General features: G+C 40.5%; 2 protein-coding genes across 9 annotated transcripts in view; one reads left to right on the forward strand and one right to left on the reverse strand.

The window, feature by feature from the left end:
* The window catches only part of LOC126870631 (dopamine receptor 1), a 57533-nt gene extending 50135 nt beyond the window's left edge, over positions 1–7398 (reverse strand). The window contains exon 1 of one of the 4 annotated variants that reach the window (XM_050628533.1): positions 7305–7398. In XM_050628533.1, the coding sequence (XP_050484490.1) occupies positions 7305–7319 (15 nt within the window). In that variant the 5' untranslated portion in view covers positions 7320–7398. The remainder of the gene's footprint in view (positions 1–7304) is intronic. The other 3 variants (XM_050628529.1, XM_050628534.1, XM_050628532.1) reach the window with 3 other exon arrangements.
* The window catches only part of LOC126870615 (uncharacterized), a 92593-nt gene continuing 74467 nt past the window's right edge, over positions 102–18227 (forward strand). For 3 of the 5 annotated variants that reach the window (XR_007691379.1, XM_050628484.1, XM_050628486.1), the window contains exon 1: positions 102–7152. The gene's annotated coding sequence lies outside the window, so the exon portion shown is untranslated. Of the gene's footprint in view, positions 7153–9242; positions 9994–18227 lie in introns of those variants that run through there. The other 2 variants (XM_050628487.1, XM_050628485.1) reach the window with 2 other exon arrangements.

Below are 18227 nucleotides of genomic sequence, written 5' to 3' on the forward strand. Positions count from 1 at the left end.
CATAAATGAACCTACGATTATATCGCGGGAAACCTACGTTCGATTAAAATATGAAATTACGAAAGCTTAATAATTTAATCCTATGAATCGAGACATGGTTTCTGGCTACTAGTACGAGTTATTATCCAAAAGATTACACACGATAAGAAATCGCGAGATATACGGCCGAGCAGTAGTTATTTTCCGGGTTGTTAAATACACCGATAAAAAGGTTTGTCGATCAAGCGATGATCGATGGGACACAAAGGGAAACAAAGAGGATCTGTCGAGGGTTCTCGATTGACGAAATTCTCGATAGTATCAATAATGGAGCTGTACGATTCGACCGAGCACAACAGCTTGCACTTGGTATCAGAATATACACCGCAGTGTGTAATAGCGGGCTTTAGTTAGCAGGTTCAATGGCTGTCTCCAACTCGGTGCTTTCGCCACTGATCGAAGATATATCGATCTAGCCTCGAGTACAGAATCTAGCGAATGTAAAGGTCGCCTAAATTAAACGGCGACTGGAAATCGAGCCCTGAAATTCAATTGAAAATTCAATTACCTGACATCACGAAAAAATGATTACGGCTACCGATGTGATTTTCATCGGTACGACAAAGTTAATCGAGTACATTTCCAGCGGTGTTTACATACACAAAATATCAAGAAATTACTGTCCATCTATGAAGAAAGGTAAATTTCGCAACGAGGTAAAACGAGTTTCTTTCTACTCTCGAATAATTGTGAACGCTTTATGTTGTAATTTGAAATTAGAGTAAAATGTAATGTTCTGATAAAGCGGCGTGTAATATATTTTCTGCTTCTGGACGAAACGTAGCGAACTTAAATACAAAAGACAGTAACTTTTGAAGCAATAATTCCGATTTTCCACGAATTTTCTGAGTGAAAGGAGTACCCTTTGCTTTCCATTAAGCTGTCCAGCTTAATTGATCGTTCAACAACTACGTGCTTGTGCGGTACAAAAATGTTTAAACACGATGCAGCATTCAGTGCAAGATACGAATCTTTACCAACGAATTAACAAATTTTTCAACGGTGAACTTTTGCCCATAGAATTTATTAAACGAAGACAAGTTAGAGATTCGATCAACATAAAACAGAAAAGATCAGAGAAGCGGGATGTTTTAGATCATTGATGGAATTAAGGATAACGATTTAAAGCATTTAGAAGCTTTTCGAAATCTCTGAGCGGTATATTTCTCAACGGAATACGTTAAATCTGTTTAAGTTAGAAGTTGTTTAGCCTAAACGTAAAAGGCACGGTGAAATTTTAGATGGTCGATAAAATTAATGGAAATCTGAGATTCATTTACGAGGAATATGTTTGATATCGAAGCGGTCATAATTGAAACAAGGAAGAAACTCAGTCCGCTATTTATTCTGGAAAATTTATTCATCGTTCGGCTGCGGTATAACGAGCGAATTAACGAACTGTTCCTTGATTAACTTGATCTTGATCATTTGATCGATGACCATTTTATTTCCCGTATTTCCGTGTATCTTCCGCAGACTCGATGCGTTTAAACCAGAAGAAAATATTACGTGGTTAATATGCTTGCAACTAGTTCGATCGGAAAGTTTTCGAGGAGCCATCCGACTTAATTAGGATTAACCTCCGCGGTAATTCTATACTTGCAGCCTTATTCGGCTTATGTACTCGAAAGGGAGTTTGACGGTATTAACATCGGATGTATCGGTTGATAATCCGAAATCGACTTGACGCTCTACGTCTAGGACGGATTGTTTACAAACGTTCAGGAATAGAATTTAATTTTCTCCTAGAAAATGTAATTTTTTCTTTTTTTTTTTGGAGATTACGATACACGTACGCTATCGCTAAAAATTGTCATTTCCAGCTATCGCAAACTGTATCTTAATTACAATTAAACGAACAAAATTGAGGATAAATGAAACTGCAATGATTTTATTCTTCGTGGTATAGCTGGATCTAGCGGAATATTGTGACACGATTTAATTGTCTTTCAAAAACAATATACGTTAATCGAAATGGTGTTTGCATTTAATTGTAAATTTAATCGAACTATCGGATCTCTTGACAGTCTCTCTGTTTTCAGATTAGAAATCCGAGTAAACTGACTTTTACAAATTCTTTTAGACCAACGGAAGAACGTTAATAGAAACGATGATATTTAGATAGCTGATGCATACAGGGTGTCTAAGAATGTTGGACGCGAATTTGTCGGACTCCTTTGTAATAAGGAAACAAGAAAAACTATTTAGCGTAAGAACCGATTCTGTTTCATTTGGAAGAAACGAATTCCTCGATTTTCTTTTACGATGAACGCGACTCGTAGGAATAAATTGTCGTCAGAAACTCGCACGCGGGAAGATCTGTATCACTGCACTTTCGCTCTCAACGTTTGGCTTATCTTTGGCGTTGATAACGCGTGGAAAATTTAGCTTGGAACAATCGATGCGATGTAACAGGAAACTCGTGTTAAATATTCCAAACGCGATATTCGTTGAATGGAGGACAGCGTTGCGTCTTACGTAAGATGGGCAAACACTGGAAAGTATGGAGATAAATAGACGTAGAGACGTAGATATGCGCTTTATTAGGCGGAGTTGGAAGGAAGGATAGAATCTTAGTGGAAACTTAATTCGAACCTAACTCAGATTTAACCTAGATACACCCTAAGGAACCAAGTACTTAGGAAATGTTCAATGGGAACGTGACTGAGATAAAGAAAGAGCGGAGGAAAAGCAAGAAGAAAGATAGAAAGTTAGATGATTGTATTAATCTATCGCCGTGTTTATCTATAAAATTATTATGCAGGAGCTTAACGAGAAGAGGATTGTAATTAAAGAAACTCATCAAGCAGTTTTGCCGGAGTACATCGATCTATCATTGTCGGTAATTGATAGCAAAGTTGTGGCCTTAACGCGCAACAGGCGTACTCGGCAAGCCCTTTGCCCTTCTAACCGGAAGTAGTTTGCGTGCAATCGCTGCCCAGCCAGATAATCCATCAGATTCTACAAGATACAGTGGCTCGGGAAAGTATTTTTAACTCTCGTTAGTATCGTAGCGAGACACGACCGCAGCTGTTATATTGGTGAAATTTCAAACGGATTTGAGACTGTACATGGAAGTTGCAATGAAAGTTGCAGGTGAAAAGTCAATTATTCAATAGTTGTGTCAATTAGCGAGACCATTTCTAGCGCTAATTGTACATCTAAGACTACCATTCGTACAGTAATTTTTCAACGAGTGTATGCTCGCGATAAATGTCTGGTAATTTCTACGTAGATTCTCGGATTGCTTTCGAGTTTCATTGTTATAATCACGATGAGTTTGTCTCTTTGCGGCAAAATGTATTCATAAGAAAATCCATAACGAAGTTCCGCGAGAGCTGTCGCGATACATTTGCGAGTGAGAAGCAAGAAGAGTTATGGATCGTACTCGAAACTTGTCACAAAATTTCTTCGCCAGAAACAGGCTTTCCAAGCAAATGCAAGAAACACCGTCACATTGCGACAGATTGTAAACCATCCGTTACGAGTTATCGATTGTACGTATCGTCGTGGTCTTCTCTCTGTTGTCCATCAACCCAAGATGGAGAGGATACATCGAAGACGTAAGGTGAACCCAGCTGGTAAATCCTTAGGAAACCAACCGTGATTGGGATGCCTAGGGTAGGGTAGACCTTTCTAGAGTCAGCATGCTCCATAAAAAATATCGAAGAGCTGCTCTGTAATTACAAAGAGATTGTTTCCTACCCTGGGATAAGGGATCGAGTCACGCCTCTCGGCGTTCGGACCCTCGGGAAAATCAGGCTTTAAGAAAGTGGAGTTTGCTCGGTTAACTTTATAGCCGTTTTCGACTTTCTTCCAAATTGTTTCGATCGAAATTGGATGGGTAGAGGTTGATTGCTGCTCCTGCGTAGACGTTTCGCGGATGTATCAGCCGTCACCTGACACTCGATTTCGCGCACCAACATTCAATCTCCGACCATCAGAGTCAATTGCGATATCGTGTAGATTAAATCACATATTTCGCACGATCGGTAGCCGAACCATCTACTAGCAATCGGACCGGAAAAATGATTATTCGCCTTGCTGACAAAATTGTTACGTTTCCCTCGACTCTAACGTATCGCGTTAAGACGCCGATTGCCACGCGTGTTTCAGGTATCTCGCCGCGATAGATCGACATATACACCGTAACAAATAATTTTCGCAAAATAGCATATCGTATCGGAGCACTTTCCCTCGTCAGTGTTATCCGAGTCATTCGCACTGTTGAAGATTCGTTGGTACGTGAAATTTATCCTATTCGTTGCGATGGTTCTAAGAAACGTAGAAAAATGTGTGCCACCGATGACCACCGTGTCGCTCGATTGTCAAGTCGAGTGTTAACTTGGGGCACTTGAAGGGGGAAAATATTTTTTCGACACACCGACAAAGATCGAAGAGTCCGTTCTGAACGATGACACGGGGACCCACGATTCAAGTTCCGATATCGAGTTGGGATTTTCCTTTCGAATTCTATTCCCTGTTCGGCGTTCTCGAGGGTCGGATCAAATCGGATCCATCGAAATTGTCCTTTTTAAATCGAGCAACGTTTTTGTCGGCGATACCATTTGCGTTCCGCGTATGTCGCCCGAAGGAGCTCTTTCCTCTCACTCGTGGGTACACCTGTACCGTTCGATCTATCGTTCGATCGAACATTTTTGAAATAATATCGAAGCTTGGAACGATGTTACTGGAATAAAAGACAGGGAATTTTTCGTCATCGATAGAAATTTTTCTTCAACTTTTGGCGTGTCTCGGCTGAAGTTGCTGGAACCAGCAGCTAAAGATGCCATAATCGGGCCAGGAATAACTCTTCACCCTCTTGGAAACTCAGACGTCGTTACACCCTCGGAAATATTTCCATTCTGACAGACCGCAATCGTACTCCTTATTTTATGGAGTTCGCGGCGCTTCTTTGAATCAAATCGCCGACTAAATCAGATTCATACAAACGAGATTAACCCGAGTCAGCGTTTCCCGATTCGTGGATCTGCCTGGAAAAATTGATATTTTTCCTCTTCGGAAGCGTTGATCAAAAGCTGACATCGACAGCTTCCTTAATTCGTTAAAATCCCGCAGGCGAAATTGAATTACGATAACATCTCACTGAATAACGATCGGAGAATCGTCGCAAAAGCCACAACACTCGTCAAAATTCTACAAATTCAAATCGAAAATAGTCGCAAACGGAAAGGATCGTCGCGCAAGAGGAGCGTCCATAAACGGTGATCGAAAGAATCAAAGAACGTTTTCATGGCGAACACTCGTACGAATTGAACTTTCCTTGATCTTGACTCGATAGAAACATCGCTATTCGAAAGCAGTTGGAAAAAATTTCGAAGATCAAAGAGGCCCGCCGTCTGGTGCAATGAAAAACTCGACGAGAACCGGCTGGCTGACACTTCCCTCGAGAGCGGAATGTTCAAGATGCGTTTCGAAGTTGCACAGGAAATTGTTCGGTCGAAGAGAAACTCGAGTCCTCCGTAAACGAAGAACGAACGACTCGGAATGATAAACGTTATTATGGAAAGACTGTGTAAAATCACAAAGCGATCCGGTTCGTTCTCCTCGTCCATCTTTTCTTCTATTATGTCGATACGTCTCTTATGTCTCTTGTCACGTTAAAGATTTCGATGGTTGACGCGCGGCATAATTCTGTCGCGTAGCATGCATAAGTTTCAGGCCTCGTCGCAGCCCCGCCGTAACACTTCCCTTTTCATTGCTCTGCCACGAAATTGAGTTGCCGCCGTCGAGAAGGCGCGTTCATTTTCCGCGCACAGCCTTTCTTCTTCCTCCGTCGCACGTAGTATGCAGAAGACACTTGTAATACTTTTGGCTTGACGGCTGAGTCTTTAATTCGTCGTGCAAACCACGAAATAATCGTTGCCTGAGGATATTGAGAGAAAGCGAGGGAGACACGAGCGAACGTGATTGGGAGGGAACGAGCGAAAAATCTAATGAACAGTCCGGAGGAATAAATTAGTGCGATTAAGATGATAACGATCGAGGTGCTGGAGAGAACCTGTTGCGATCCTGTTCCAACAAGCTGCGTTTGCCGAACGCCACTCCGGCGAACGAAGATATTCAAATCGCTGGCAATCGATCGATCGAGAAGAGGAGAAGAGCATGGGATAGAAAAACCGTAGCTGTACAACACTCGAGGTAGCTTAAGAAACTTGGATGTACGTAGAGCCGAGTCTTCGCATGTGAAAATTGAAATTTTCGCCGATGGAGATTTATCACGCCCGATTGCGCGCAAAAGATTAATTCACGTTCGACGGGCTGTCAATTACGCGGGCAAACAAAGCGTCCGCCGTAAATGAATCGAGAAATAAAGTTTGTTTGCACGGTGCAAAATCACTTTACGCTTTCCTCTGGTAGAAGGCAATAGGGTGCGCGTTGTCACGATATTCCCCGCTGGTTTCATACGCAGTTCACCATAAAAGAGTGCGAGAAAGAGCAAAACGGAGTCGTTAAAAAAGATCAATCGGACGAGTGACCGTCATTGGAAAACAATAGCAGCTTGATCAGAGACTGTCGTTAGGCTGGAGAGATACAGAGAAAGAGAGAGAAAGAGAAAAAGAGAGAGAGTGTGTGTGTGTGCATGTGTGTGCGATGAAGAGCCTCGCCTGCCTTTTCGTCAATTTTTATTTGCTACACGGCACTCGTTACGAGCGGTCGAGAAGCAGATCTGTTGTTCTCGGTGCAGGGAATCGATTCCCATAAAATCCTCGATCGACGTGTCGCGCAGCCACTCGGTCTATCTGGTGATCCCGGCGTTTCACTCGACGATACGCTAACAGTACGGTGCCGATATTACGTCTAGTAGCGTAAACGAGGTTTCTCAGTGTCCCGACGGATGCTCGAGGATCGTTCGATTATAATTTCGTCCGACGTCGCGGCCATCTCTTTGCCACACGATGCACGATGTGTACGAAGGATACGAAAGCACAGGTAGAAGAAAGAGAAGAAAGAAAAACGTGAACGAAGAGAGCGATGTTGTTAATCATGCTGGTTGATGTAACGTGCTGGTGTTTGGACAGATTGAAAGCAAATCGAGCAACGTGAAGATGTACGCCGTTCAATCGAGCACACTGGTCTCATGCACGAGGGGTTGGTGTGAAAGACAATCATTTTGTAATAGTTGTACGCAAAGATGTATATACATATATGTATATATTAGTGGTATATAGTCACGAATTTTGGCGGTCCCGTTTTGAAGTGAAGAGCGTGCTGTGATGTTTCTGGGTAAATTCGTAGCTCACCTGGGGTAGAATCATGACGTGCGGCAGCTGGCGCGCCTCGCCGCGCACTGACTCTTCCGCACCCCGAGCACAGCCTCCTCTCACCCCCTCCTACGTTTTCCTCCCTCCAACTCTCTTACTCTCTCACTCTGTTTCTCCCTTTCGCTTCCTTTCTCACTCAGCATCCACCACCCTCTTTTCTGCCCGATTCTACCCTCCTTTAGTCCTGTTGCCTCGAAAAACCAGGCGAATCGGGCAACCGCGTTCGACAACGACCTGCTGCTTTTCGTCGACGATTCTTCTTCGCATTTTAGATTATTCTCTTAGCTTATTTATTCCGAGCAGCCGCCGCTCGTTACTTTTCATCTTGCCCCCGCCAAACGCTAATGAGGATTTTTGCATTTTCCTGTTGCCACACGAGGGGATACCCGCTTTGCGACGACTGCGCTTGCTTCTTCGCTCTAGTTAAAAATAATAATAAAAAAGAAAGAAAGAAAGAAAGAAAAAAAAAGGAATACAACGTACAAAGTGGTTCAATTATGAATCTACCCTATGGAGTTTACCGCCCATTTCTATTATCGATTCGTCGCTGTCATTCGTCGTTCTCGTTGTTTCAGCGAATTATTCGTATATCGTCATCCGGGGCTCGTGATAGCGCGAATATCACAGTCGAATGTCTAATTATGGCAAGGAATTTCTTTTCTTCTTCTCCCACCATAGAATAAATAGACTTGCCCCGATATCCTCGTATACAAGTTATCTTATAATCGGCTCGTGTTTAATCGCTGCGAATTCGATTAAGTTTTCCAATATCAAGTGACTATAGGGATGCCGAGTTGAACTAACCTTACGAAGGCTAACGCGCTCCTGAATTATTCGATCGCTATTATTCACCGAAGATTGCATGTATGATATAGGTATATTCACACACGAGAGCTTCGTTAACTGGCTTCGATTAATTCTTCTGCTCCCTTCTATTCACTGGATATCAAAGTAGCCGCATAAACAGCTTCTCGTGGATCCTCTGTATACAGGTTCCCCAGTGTTGCTTTATTCCACGCGCCCACCACTCCATTGACACTGAAATTATTGAAAGCGTAAATACGATACAATTTCGTTGTCTGATTAATTTATTTCAACTTCCGTTCGTTATAGCCGCACATACCGAAACTGATATCTGCTTTACAAACTGCTTCGTGAGCAATCAAAGCACGAACGAAACATCATAACCGTACACGTTCAGTCTATTCCTCGTGAATACGTAATTAACTTCTTCCCTCCTTTGTCAGTCGTGACTGCGATCGCAGCTTCATCTTTTTGATAATCTTTCGAATTTGTGATCTCAGGTGGAAAGAACTGAAATTTAGGGTAGACGATCTCTATGATCAGCCACGATATACAGTGACTCGCGAAGGTATTTGAACACTTGTAGAAAATTTGTTCGAACGTATTGTACGAAAATTTTTGTCGCATGCAACTTGTCTTGCGTATGAAACTTTTTATTATTTATTATTTATTAATTTGTATATATATTTATTAATTAGTATTACAAGGAGGCAGCATTGTCATAAATATACAGAGTGTTCCAGTGATCATGTACAATTAGCGAGACAGTGATTCCACAGAATACGGTTTCTCCGATACTTTGTTGCCGAGGAAATCGGGTATATAAATTTCTTCGAGAAAATTGGCTATAGAAATTTGCGAAAAACGCGTAAACTTGGCTAATTTCTAACTGAATACGAGCAGACCCTCGGCAAGATGTTATTCCGCGTCACAGGGGAAAGTAAGTTTTTCAAAAAATGAGTTCTTTCACATAAATCCTTTCGATCGACTCTGTTTCCAAGAAAGCGAAGTTTTTACACGTTTGCTCCATACTTCTACCGATACGTTTTCGATGAATTCTCAAAGTCGATTCTCTGAGAAACAGCATCGACACTTTATTCTAGATTTTCGACATTTTCTCGAAAAATACTCGCCGGTACTCTGACTATCCTTGATGATCAATAACGAGGTTTTGGTACCTTCGTTATCAATCATCTACACGTTCAATACACGTCATTCATAGTAAACGTCTTCTTTCTTAATGAGGTTGATATTTAACGATACGATAAAATTTAATGAACGATATTGGTGCAACAAATTTAAACTCGCATAAAAGTTCTAATATAATATTTAAAATTATTATATTTAATATCGTTATATAATACGAATATATAAAATAAAATAATATCTCACATCCACCGACCTAATATATAACGCTCGTAATACAACACGTTCGATTTTTCTATCGTAAACATTCATCAAATACTTTCGTAAATTATACGATCGAGTAGGAACAAAAAATGCTCGATCATAATAAACACCAGTTTGCTCGCGCTGTTTAGAACATTGTATCGGATCAACGATACACCACGAACGTTTATTAGTCGTACCCTTGACGATTTTGACTTATCGCACGTGTCGGAACGGCAGTCGTGCTTCGACGTTCGAATCGATAAGACGAAAGTGACATGTTGCTTTAATGAATCACTTATATAAGGGAATAAGTACCGCGTGGATAATCTTCGTAACAAGTACGACGTAACCTTATTACAGTGAAGTGCATAGTGCAATGTACAGAGTGATCCTCTTCGGTTGGATTGTTTTTATCGACGTATCGTCTCGACACTACTAGCTCGACATTCACAAGACATCATGCTGCAGAGTGGTGAGTGCACTTGCGCGATTATCATTGCGATGTTACTTTCGCTCAAAAGTAACCCGGCTTTTGCTTAATTTTTGACAGTATGTATTGTAGTTAGAAAATGAACTGCAAGTAAAATGATTTCATTCTTCGCGAAGATAAAAACGTATAGCGGAATATTGCGACGCGATTAAACTAATTTTAAGAGAGATAGATGTGCGATGATAAGAAAAATTTGTAAAATTATTTCGTTGAATGTTTGGATCGCGAGACAGCTTCGAAGGATTCCTCAGGATTAACAGGAAAGCTTCAGTCGTTGATACGAGCTGTTGACGTTTAAACGATAGATTTGTTGCTTCCAGTTACCAATTCGCCATTAATTTATACACCGTGGCAAAATTCACATATATCGTAATTGCAAATCGATCAACTAGAACGAAATGACGCAGCGATTCATGAACGCTTTCAGAAAATTTATACCGTCTTTGTCCTCTGTTTTTTTTTTTTCCTCTCCAAAGGTCATAGTTGCCCTTATAAATTCTATCGCTGAAACGGATTGCGTGCCGTGCGTTCGAACTATTTAAGATTCGAGGGGCGAGACGGTAAAGAAAGCTCGCGATAAACATTTGTGGAAGTAAGCGTGACCGTGTAAATTTTTTTTCCATTCCCTTTTTTGCGTACCATCGGCGATAAACGTATATACGTAGGTCGGTTTGTGTGAATTTCTGAATCACCACTGGCCGCTTGTCACGCCATGAATAAATATGGCCAACGTATCGACACGGATATGCTCTTAGAAAAATGAGATGGACGGTCATCGACAGATTCGTTCACGAAAGATCGGGAGGGAAGCGAAAATTTTGTCGTCGCGGGGGTGGCGTAATTTCGTGGATCTTTCGTTTCATCGATTTCGTCAGGTCGCGTCGTGTCACGTCGTTTCCAACGATCGGCAGCACGGAATTTTTAGGACCGCGACCTCGCAGGGTTAAGAAGGGGCAAGCGACGAAATTGAGCGAGCAGATCCCGAGGGTGAGCGCGTTTCACTCACGTGTAATATAAAAAACGCTTTAATGAATCTTTTTTTAAGACAACTTTTTTTTAAACCTAAGATTCGAACTATACGACTCGAGCCTCTGCTAATAATAGGCCACGTTCTTCCGCGTGAAACGGTAATAAGAAACGGTGGAGAAATAACGACGGTTATTTTCGAGTGAGAGCTCGTTATTTCGCGAATCTAAAACCGTGCAACCGATAAATTAAAAATAGTACGAAGAATCGGGAGAAACGTGATCGATTAGCGGATGGATAGAGCCAGTTTAACGAAGCGCGCCAGCTTTTCGTTCAATTAAACAATAAATTGCAGGAGTAAATCGAGATTAAGAGAAGTAGGAGGAAACCGTCGATATCGTTACTAACGAATGTGCCAACGATAACAGGGCTGGCTAGCGGACCTTGTCAAGTCGGATATTTCACGGAAGTTTTCCCGATCTAAAATTAACGCCACTTCAGCCTTTAAAGTATATCCGAACTGGCACGACAGTTTGAAAGAGATTGGGCGGTTCGCCCAAATGAAACGTCGTCGTCGTCGTCGTCGTCGTCGTCGTCGTCGTCGTCGTCGTCGTCGTCCGTCTTTAGTTGCCATTTCGTTTTTATTCAGTTGTAGCATTCGTGACAAAGGCAGGATTCTTTTGGATTTCAATAAAATTCCCTTTCTCGCGTGAAACATTTATTGCGAAATGGGCGTAAGGTAAGTACGGTCGGATTAGGGGAAGCGTTTCCATTGAAATACTCGGATTCCGTAAGTGCGATACGGCTGAAGGAAAAAGTCAAGCGAGCACGAGATTGTATAGCATACGGCGGCGAGAAGAATTAAAAAAGGATTCTCCCAACCTAATTCACGTTGAAACACGTTTTTCACCCATCGAATTTTTGTTTATCCATTTTTCCCCATCTCTGCGATTGGAATGACATCGAACTATCCGATGGAAGAGAAATGTGTCGTTTTTAAATAAAATCCAGTATCGACAAAACGTAGAAAAAGCTGAGTGCGAAGAGAGAAATGCATTGAACCTGTTGCACGTCTATAAGAATAGCGAGAACTACTGACGTAAAGTCGATGTACATTTTCTCAGACTCGCCCTTTATATTCGCTGAGATAGTACGAAATCCTCTGGAGAATTCGGCTTTGCGTATTGTCACCTGATACATTTACTATTCCAATCGATCTTCCTGCAATTCTGTCGAAATGCAACGCGGAAACATCGCGACGTGACAAATAGTACGCTATCCATCAAAGGCATAGAGGCTAAAAGCTGCATTATCTCTGCTTTCTTCTTTATTTCTTATTTGCTCGTAAGAGCAACTCGAGTCGCGAGAAAGAAATGCTATTGTTACGGTTTATCTCGATGAAATGTTACGTGGAGTTTCTATTTACTGGCAGCCGATCGATCTAAAAGCACATCAAGATCAAGAAGCTTGATAAAATTTCAATCGTACGTTTCATCCGCAACCTGCCACCTACGATTTTTGACTCGCAATCTTTTCACCTTTGCGGCGAGAAATTCTTTTCGCAATAGTATAATTTCATCGTTAACCCCTTGACTGCTGTTATCGTATACGTATAGCCTTTCATTCGTTATTTCCATTTCGCTTTTAAACTGAGAAGAAGAGTGCTTTAACGATATAATAATAGCTGTTATTTGTTAATTGTCTTGACAGCTACCTCGTTCATCATTTCGCTAGCTTATCTCGTTTCGGAACTTTGCGTTGCGAGCATAAACGCGTAAGTCGTGCGTTCGTCGGCTCTATAAATTAAACTAATGAGAAGAAAAGCATAAATATCGTTTTAAATTGATATTCAATTATCTCTGGCATTTCCTTCTGACAAATGAATTTACGAAAATAAGATTTCTTTTTCCAAACGTTGAATACTAATTGCGTGTTTGAAATCGAATACGAAATCGACGATCTTGTAGAAAGCGTAGCCGATAGAATTGGTCTGTCAGATGCGGAAATATCATGCAACCTACTTGTACAAAAATGAAATGACGGATGAAAAATTCATGAATAAATAGATTATTACCATTGCGAATGACAAGTCGATGCTTCGGATTAACTGCACGGACTTTAATTTCGCTTTATAGAAATATTATAATAATTTCCGTAATTATAGAAATTCTTCTGTCAGAGGGCGATATCCGATCGACGAAGTAACGAAGGTTAATGGAATTTGATCGAGCAACCAGAAATTCTACTTTCCAGGCTTTCTTCAGGGAACGTAAGCTTCCCAAGCCACGTTTCTCGATAAGCCATCGGAGGAGCGTGCGTTTTTCGAGCATGCGGACAAAAGATGGCGACCGTGTGTGCAGATAATCAGTTTATCCAGGCATACTTGCCCTATTTCGCGTATTATGACCGGTTATATGCCCGACGGGGAATCCCTTATCTGAGAAACTGTCACCCGTTGAATTTCTCCGCCACTAATTTAACCCCACAGCCTGTGCCGTTTTCCTAGCTTAAGTTATCTGGCTTTAATTCCGGCCATGTCCTAAAATTTATTGAAACGAGAATGGATTTTCTTTTTCCTCTTCTTCTTTTTCTTTTTATTTCTTTGACAAATTTGAAGAACAGACTTGATCGAAGGGAGAACGATATAAAGTCGTAGCACGTCGACGATTTATCGAGCTGAATTAATAAACTTTGCTCCGGCTATATATAATATTCCTCGTACAGGTCTTTCCATCGATATGTAAATTTTCATCGCTTCTTGTCGTTTGCAGTCGCTGGCACACCTGTTGGTTTCGTCTAAAATAATTAATTTCGATTATTAAAGGAATAATTAATCGGCGAAAATTATTTGTTCGTGCAAAGTAACGATGTAGCTTACATAGTGGAAATATTGAAATGTCATTTGCCGCACTTACAGACGAAGAATGAATTAAGAATTATATAAGGATTATATCACCGCAGTTTGCCATCGTTTAATTAAGTTGATCTAAGATTTTCGATACTTTGGAATCGGAAGGCGTGAGCGATCGTTACGCGTAATAACGAAGTTGATTAATTACCAAGCCACCGTACAGGTTTGTTACTTTAATAATCGTTAACAAGCTCTAGACGTTCCCAATGATATTGAAATCGGTTGAATCAGCCGGCTATGAGAGTACAGCGAACGTTATTCGGTGAAACTAACTTTACCGCAACTCTCTGATGGTTTTGGCTTTGAGACACTATCTATACGTAGAATATATGCACAAGCGTCTACGCACTGAATAATAATTGGTTTCTGTATAATAATCTATGATGTTACGTTGTAATTGAAAAGATGGAATCGACGGTCTTTCTTATCTAAAATTCGTCGGGTAAATTTTCGACCAATTAGCTAAAAAACTGAACGAAGTCCGTGAAAATTTGAATGTCATTGCGCAATAATTTATAGAACGTTTGGAATCAACGTGTCGAAAGCAAATCGTTAATTTTTATACTTGTACGATTAGATTTTCCATCGTGCTTTTAAATGAGAAAATATTTAATTTTATTATCTATTAAATTCTTACTATAACGTAGATTCGTCACAGTTGTGCTGGTTTACTTCCGGACGGGAGTGGACATTGTGTGACGTAATTTCCATTATTTGAATTTGGTCGAAAATCCAGACTCGATATTAAATTTAATCAGTTAGACGGGATAGGCTGTAAAGAAGATAAACGTGATTTCACCCATCGGTCGTAACAGCTGTGAACATTTGGTCGGATAGATTTCAAAATACCACTGTTGGAACGAGTAAAACGAGAGAGACTGGGAGATTGGAATCGGTCGAAAAAATACTTTAAAGCAGGACATATGGAATATGAAGCAACGGCGTGTAAACATTACTATAACTTCTCTATCCTGTTCCCAGTGAAATCACTTTTCGCCTGTCACTGACAAAATTGAATTTTGTTTATTTTATACCGCCTCTCAAGAAACTCGATGAGAAAGTACAATTAAAAAGATTTAAATTTTGACGCGTTGATCGATTAAGGACAAACGAGTGATTTGTCGTAATGTTATAAATACTTCGATTCGATTAAATCTCATAAAGAACGTGTAGAAGCTAGAAAAGAGATCTTAGAAGAAAGAAGTTAGAAAGAATGGCAAAAATATATTAACACTTCGACTGCCACGCTGAAATCACATGTTTCGCTCAGCACGCCACGGGAGTATTTTTATTATTCAAAGCATATAATGGCAAAATAATAATAAATTGATGATGTGTAGTATCGTGAACGAGAGGCCTAGGAGATATAAACAATGTCACGAGAAAGCTGAATAGTTACGCGGGAAAGGCCTGCGTGACCTTGGCCACGAGCGGTTGCGGAACACGTGCGTGGTGGGGCTAAGACAAAAGACCAAGGGATGCTAAAGGAGAAAGACGAATTAACAGTCAATGTTAGTTGAGAAGTCAGGGAGTGTTAATCGAGACGTCAGGAAGTGCGAATTGCGTTGTCGAGAGAGTGTGGTCCGCGCGAGAGAGAGCGTTGGAACCGTGGTGACGAGAGTTGCAAATTAACTATTTAGTTGTCTTAATTATAGTACGTTATTGTATTTAGTTGACGTTAAACAACCATCGTTTCCTGTTTAACCAACGCCTGTTTAATCCATTTTAAATAAATTAATCGTAGTAAGATCCTATAGATGTAAGACGACATTCTTCCCCAATGGTCCGTTTATCTTATTGATGGTCACGGGTGATTATCGTGGCGCCTTGGTAACAGTCAATAGTGACATATCTTGTATTAAATCAGTCTTATAACGTAGTTGAAACGACTCGCGAAGATTTCCTCGTAAATTTTGCAAAACCTCTTCTCCGAAAGTTACAATTTTTGAGCCGTGTCACTGTCAGTGCCAAGCAGCGATATTTCACGTTACATTCTACTCGAAAACAACGAGACGAAAGATTCTTCTAGCCATTCCACGCAACATATTAGTTTTTTAACACCTTCGTAAAAACGGTTCTTGTGTTTAATCAAAAGGTGGTCTTTGCGAAACAGCTTACTGTGGGGATTACGTGTTAAAACTTTCAACTTCGTGGACGAATATTTCCATTCCGTTAAGACTGGGACGTTTAAAAATTAAATCACAACCAAACAACGTACCGTCAAAGTTGCAAAGAAACTGGAAGAAAGTCGATTTACGCTAAAGATACCGCGTTGAATTAATTCGTGCAGAATATTAGGCGAATTGGAAACGTCGATTTGAATTTCAATGCACTTTCCGAATCGTCCTGCAAGCGTGTAACGCAGAAATTGAGGAAAGGAGAGCGGAGCTGGTGGCTTGCGAACCGAGTAAACATCTGGGGTCTGATTGCATATGCAGCTCATCTACTTGCAGTAGTATCACCACGTGACGACTAATAGTCAGCCGACCGTAACTCATTGACAAAGTAGAGTCGTTCGACTAAATTGCTTCGACGGTTTCAATTGACGAATGGTTTTCGTTGTACGAAACCCGCTGGTAGATTCCACGAAGTTGCCACGAAAAAAGTTTCGGTCGCCTCAAATTAGAATTTAAGCGCCTGCATGTAAAGAAATTTCAAGCAAATTGTTGGAAGGCGAGCGCGCGAACGCAATAACGTTCTATTACGATGAGAAAGTAGCCGTTACGAGAAAGAAGACGTAGCACTGTCTTTTCTCTCGTTGCTTTCGGCCGAGAAATCGAAAAATAAAATTTCCGAAACAACCAATATACAGGACGTTTCATGAAGTTGAGCTCAAACTTGAGGAGTACGTTGCTTGAGCAGAAGATTTAGCAGTTTGCGTTTTGAATTCGGTTAAGAAATGGACATTGCATTTTTGGTTTGGTTATCCGCTTCGAACAGTCATTTCGCGTTTGTCGTGTTTACGTGAATTGCACGTTGAAGAAGAAGCACTGTTACGAAAAATTCCAGATTTGTTTGCGTTAATAACCGCAAATATGAAAAAGTAGTTTATAGTTTATTGCAAGACATACTGTGACATACCAGAACCATTGCAAAAATATTGTTAATATTTATGACTAAATATCTTCCCGTAGAAATTTATATTAAGCGTATCACCGACACATTTTGCTTAAATGTCATATGCGTTTCTGCGTATTTATCATATTTGTACTCAGGTTTTTTTAGGCTCTTTGTTTGCCCCGTTGAATGCTGTATGCTGTTGAAATTCCAATTTTTTGAAATATCGCGTATGCAGGAATATAAACGTGTCGACGCGAAAATCTTCGAACGATAGCGATAAGGGAAACGTTTTGTATCAGCGAACGTAATATCTTCGTTTCGCGTTGTATCGGAAATATTCAAAGAGAATGGGAATTCAGACGTGAAAACATTCGTTTCAAAAATTTCTTCTATTCTTCTTTCGTTCCTCGTCGATTGGCCGTAACGCGATTTACGGTACACAACGGATCCTTTCCAACAGTGAAATGCTTTTGATTTGTGCTTTTAAAGCCTTCAATCCTTTTTTTCCATACAAAGAACGACGTCGGGATATCGGATAAAAGCAATGGTATATTTTACGACGATCCTTGCCCCTTTCAAAGCAATCGGTAAATATTTGTAGCTTTATTTTATCGACGCTGGCGTTTACAGTATTCCGTCCTCGATTTCGTTTTTCTTGTCCAGCGTGCGGTGAATTTAACATCGAGTTACGAGTAGTGAATTGATATAAACGATTGCCATGTATTTTCAACGATCAGTTTACGCTCATGTTTATGTCTTTTACTTTTGATGGCTTTTCCCTGCTTCAGCAGTAAACCATAAAAATAAGTAGGGTAAAGTGGAATATCAAGACTGGACTACCGTTTATGCGATCCAATGTTATATTTTTATGAATAGTTATATGCGTAGAAAGAAACTAACTGGAGAACCTAAATGCAGGTTTTTTTCACGTACCGAATATAATCATCGGACTGCGGATTTTTTTTTCCATTTATAATAAATTCGAAGGTGCAGAAGTCCATAGATCGCATATGAAAGGACCACGGGGAATGTCAGTTTTAACGAAGTTTGAGTTTAACATTTTTTTCCTCTGCTCTTTATCACCCGCTACGTCGCGTTAAGTAGAATGAAAATTTTGCCAGTTTTACAGTAGTTGTATGAGATTGAAACGTATTATGGGGAAAAATGGGTGATGTTAAAAAAAGAAAGAAAGAAAGAGGAATATTTCGGATCTTGCGAAAGAAAGGGTATGAAGCAGAATAAAATAAATAGAAAAATGAGCAGTAGAATGTTTCATTTT

This window comes from Bombus huntii, chromosome 10 (assembly GCF_024542735.1).
Source record: "Bombus huntii isolate Logan2020A chromosome 10, iyBomHunt1.1, whole genome shotgun sequence".
Lineage (NCBI taxonomy): Eukaryota > Metazoa > Arthropoda > Insecta > Hymenoptera > Apidae > Bombus > Bombus huntii.